The sequence below is a fragment of the Antrostomus carolinensis genome, unplaced genomic scaffold (assembly GCF_000700745.2).
Source record: "Antrostomus carolinensis isolate BGI_N321 unplaced genomic scaffold, ASM70074v2 scaffold826, whole genome shotgun sequence".
Classification (NCBI taxonomy): Eukaryota; Metazoa; Chordata; class Aves; order Caprimulgiformes; family Caprimulgidae; genus Antrostomus; species Antrostomus carolinensis.
In genome coordinates this window covers 94,726-98,510 of record NW_010319609.1, presented here as the reverse complement: position 1 = coordinate 98,510, position 3,785 = coordinate 94,726, and the positions used below count along the sequence as shown (strand labels likewise).

The 3,785-nt window shown below is 45.7% G+C and overlaps 1 protein-coding gene across 1 annotated transcript in view; it reads left to right on the top strand.

The window, feature by feature from the left end:
• Positions 1 to 3,785, top strand: part of SLC4A4 (solute carrier family 4 member 4) — a 151,174-nt gene that overhangs the window by 63,522 nt on the left and 83,867 nt on the right. The window contains exon 3 of the mRNA XM_029085268.1: positions 1,630 to 1,765. Within this exon, the coding sequence (XP_028941101.1) occupies positions 1,630 to 1,765 (136 nt within the window). The remainder of the gene's footprint in view (positions 1 to 1,629; positions 1,766 to 3,785) is intronic.

Here is a 3,785-nt window from a genome sequence, read left to right as displayed (position 1 = left end):
GAGCAGAGGGGCAGAATCCCCTCCCTCCACCTGCTGCCCACGCTGCTCTGGGTGCAGCCCAGGACACGGTTATTGGCTCTGTGCTGCCAGCGCACGTTGCCGCCTCACGTTGAGCTTCTCGTCCCCCAGCACCCCAAGTCCTTCTCCTCAGGGCTGCTCACGATCCATTCTCCACCCAGCCTGGATTTGTGCTTGGATTGCTCCCACCCAGGTACAGGACCTTGCAGTTGGCCTTGTTGAACTCCATGAGGTTTGCACAGACCCACCTCTCTGTGTGATCATCCCCCAACCCAAGCTGCAGAGCCAGAGTGGGCCACTGTACCTGCGTACCCAGATATACTCACAATAGCAATCTGGTTTATATCCTGAAAGCATCATCATCCTAATTGATGAAGAAATGAATTTGCAAATGAAGCAGCAAGCTTTGAAAGTTTCCTAAAAAAAAAAAGGGGGGGGGGAGGAGGAAAGGGCATGTTTCTTACTGGTTCCTTTTTTTCACATTACAAATTGAGACGTTGTTTACCTTGGAAAAATCAATGGTGATTGGACACCTGGTGTAATTAATTATTTTGCAACAGACAGCTGATCTTTTGAAAAGAAAGGAGTTTTTTTTTGCAGAGCTGTTCAAAGTTCATAGTCTGCCGTTTTAACTCTAATGCTAATAAACATCCAGCAGAAAGGATGTCTGTCTGAAAATGGCACAGCATCACACCTTCATTTTGAGGTGATATGGTGAGGAAAAAACTGTAGACCCCAAGAAGTCCTCCAGCAAGGTGACTCTTGTGGCGTGGCCTTTGGGAGATGCCCTTAGGTTTTGGGATACGGACAGCGATGCTCTCGGGTTTTAATTTTGAATGGCATGTGTTTCTTTATTAGGAAGGGGTATCTGCTAATTTTTCTTGTGCTAATCATGCAAATGAACTTTGTTTGTGCTATCACAAGAGCCTATGTTGAACATGGTTCCTTGTGCCTCAATGGGCAGCCTTTCCCAATGGGAGCAGTTGTTTTTTTTCAGTGCATTGGTGCACGACTAAATGCGTTGGGTCGCATTCTTCATGTATAGATGAGACAACCTCTCTGTTAAATATTCCTGTGTTTTCCAGCAGTAGCTCTGGGGAGGTGACAACCTGCCAGGCCAATGGGAACCCAAACCTTGTTGGCAGGGAGGGGAAAGCCAGCAATGGGATGCTGTCACAGCAAGCCCCAAAATAGTTTGGCTGAAACTGGTTATAGGTCATATAAAAAAGGGGGCGAAGGATCTCAGCTGATCAGAGTGCGAAAGGTCCTTGGGCACGCACCGTAGAGCATATTGGTTTTGAGCTTGATAGCACTTTTTTTACAAGGGCTGCAAATTGCTGTACGTAGTTAAGGACTGTAGGAAGAGGCAAGTTTTCCTGAACTTTACTCCCAGCTTGAACTTTTAAGAAGTTAAGTGAGAGGCAAGGAAGGGGAGAGAGGGAGATAGACATACCCTTGCTCGGGCCCCTCCGACCACAGTGACTAGGATGTCAAATGGAAAAGACAACGTGGAGAAACAGCTGAATGGCTTTGGGGAGAAGGGGAAGGAGAAGAGCCGCACGTCTCTGGTCATCTCTCAGGCCGTTAACCGCAGTATTTTCACCTCTGCAGTCTCCCCCGCTGCCGAACGCATCCGCTTCATCCTCGGAGAGGAAGATGACAGCCCGGCACCCCCGCAGCTCTTCACGGAGCTGGATGAACTTCTGGCCATCGATGGACAAGAGATGGAATGGAAGGAGACTGCGAGGTGGGTTGGCTTTCCTTGACCCCAAAAGGGAAGGGCAGCTGCACAGGACCCCCACAGGAAATCCCTTTTTAACAAACATTGAGTTGGGGTAATATCTGTGCTACAGGATTGCCTGGGGAATCCACAGAAAGGAGCCTGTAAGCTCAAATTACCTGTCTTTGCTAAATGAGACAATTTGTTTGAATATTCCTTTAAAACAAAAACTAGAAAAAAAACCAGAGTGCCAGATTTGTTTGACTAGTTTGCCTACGGAGAACCAGCAGACATAGGGGCTTGTTAGTGCTTTGCAAAGAAAAATGACAATGTCTTGGCCCAGGGTTGTCAGAAATCGGTGCCTGAATAAAGCTTCTGCATGTGTGTCAAAACTATTTCCATTCTATTGCCCAAAAGTAGATTTGAGCCTGACCCCACTGCACACCACAAGTTGGGAAATTTTGACTGTGTCCATCTCCTAGTGAGTTACTGATGAAATTCATTTTAAATAGGCCAAAAAAAACCCCCAACCTGAAGGTTTTTTCTTCTGAGGAAATTATTCAAGGTGTGTGTTAAATGCTGGATTGGGTTGCCCACTCTGAGTTTCTTGGTTAGGTTCTCTGCCTGTTTCTTTGCTGCTGTTGTTGGGTTTGGTCAAAAAAAACTGGCATGGTTTTTTGATCTGGTTGACACAAGTTACATACAGTTTATTTCTGAACACCACCAACAGAGCCATTGGATGGGATTCATGATCTAAAGGCTGCTGTTTAGCCTCTAGCCTTATGAAGTTTTGATTTTTATTTTTTTTAGACAGTGAAAATAGTTTTCTTGGCTTTGCCTTGAAAGGTAAACCCCTAATTGCAGTCTGGTTGCTGTGAAGGTCTGAAATGTCCCACTAGAAAGAGGTGCTGACCCAGCTGGAGAGCAATCCGGGGCTCCACCTTCCCTATTCCCAATCCCCCTCTTAACTTGGGGCTTTTCGTTTTCCTTTATTGTGGCTGGGCTAAGCTCTTTCCCCACCTTCCAGTCTTAAGGGCACCTACTGTGTTGGTACTGAGCCCGTGTTGTTTGGTTACCTTAATCTTCTTTACCTGCAGTTTAATGAACCTCTCCACCACCTCCCCCTTTACCCCCTTATCTTTATTTTTACTTCTGGGTCACGCAGACAGCCTGTTTAAAAGACTTTACACCTTTTACTCTTTGACTTCTTACTTCTTGGTCATCCTTTTCTCCCTTTATTGCTTTTCTTGCTTCTTATCATTAGTTCAGTACTTGCAGTTTGTCATCTGTACCACCCATCTCTGCTTTTTTACAGCAAATGGTGCTTTTCTCTCTCCATGCATTGCTCTTTGGGAAGGGGTTTTAATAACAATTCGTTAAAGCTTTTCCACCATTCGAACCTTAGCGTAGTATTTTTTTTATCAAGCAGTCTCTTTGATCTCTCCTTTATACTATGAATTTTGGGAAGCTGTATTTTCTTTAAGTCCACAAATGTCAGCCACCAGAAGAAAGGTGCCCCATGTCCTGCCTGGCAGATCACAAAGCACTGCTGGTTCTTGAGGGGCATTTGTCAGCAGCCCTCTGCTCTTAGGTTCAAAGGACCTTGCAGTGGGGTATGCCTGTGCTCTTCGTACTAGCAGGTGGCTGAAGGGAAAAAGGGATGCTTGCTTCCTCTCTGGCATATGATTTCTGTTTTTGTGTGTTTTCCCATGTCTCTGGTAGGAGTGCTAGATGGAGGTGATATATCTGATTCTCTCATTTTAAAGATGCATGTTGACATTACATGCTTTAAGCACTCTCTTGAGGCACTGTGTAGTTCCTAAACTTGGCCCAACCTCCTGACTTGCATGATGTTTTGTTGATAATGATTTTGCATAGTCTATAACCCTCCAAGATTTTTCAGTATTTTCCTGAAATGACTTAATTGTGCACAACAAACCCCGCTCTGAGCTGCGGAGCGGCTCCTAGTGCAGGACATACCAGCTAGAGCTGGCCAGCTCTGTACTCCAGTGGGCAAAGGAGCTGCCAACTACACTGCGGCTCTTTG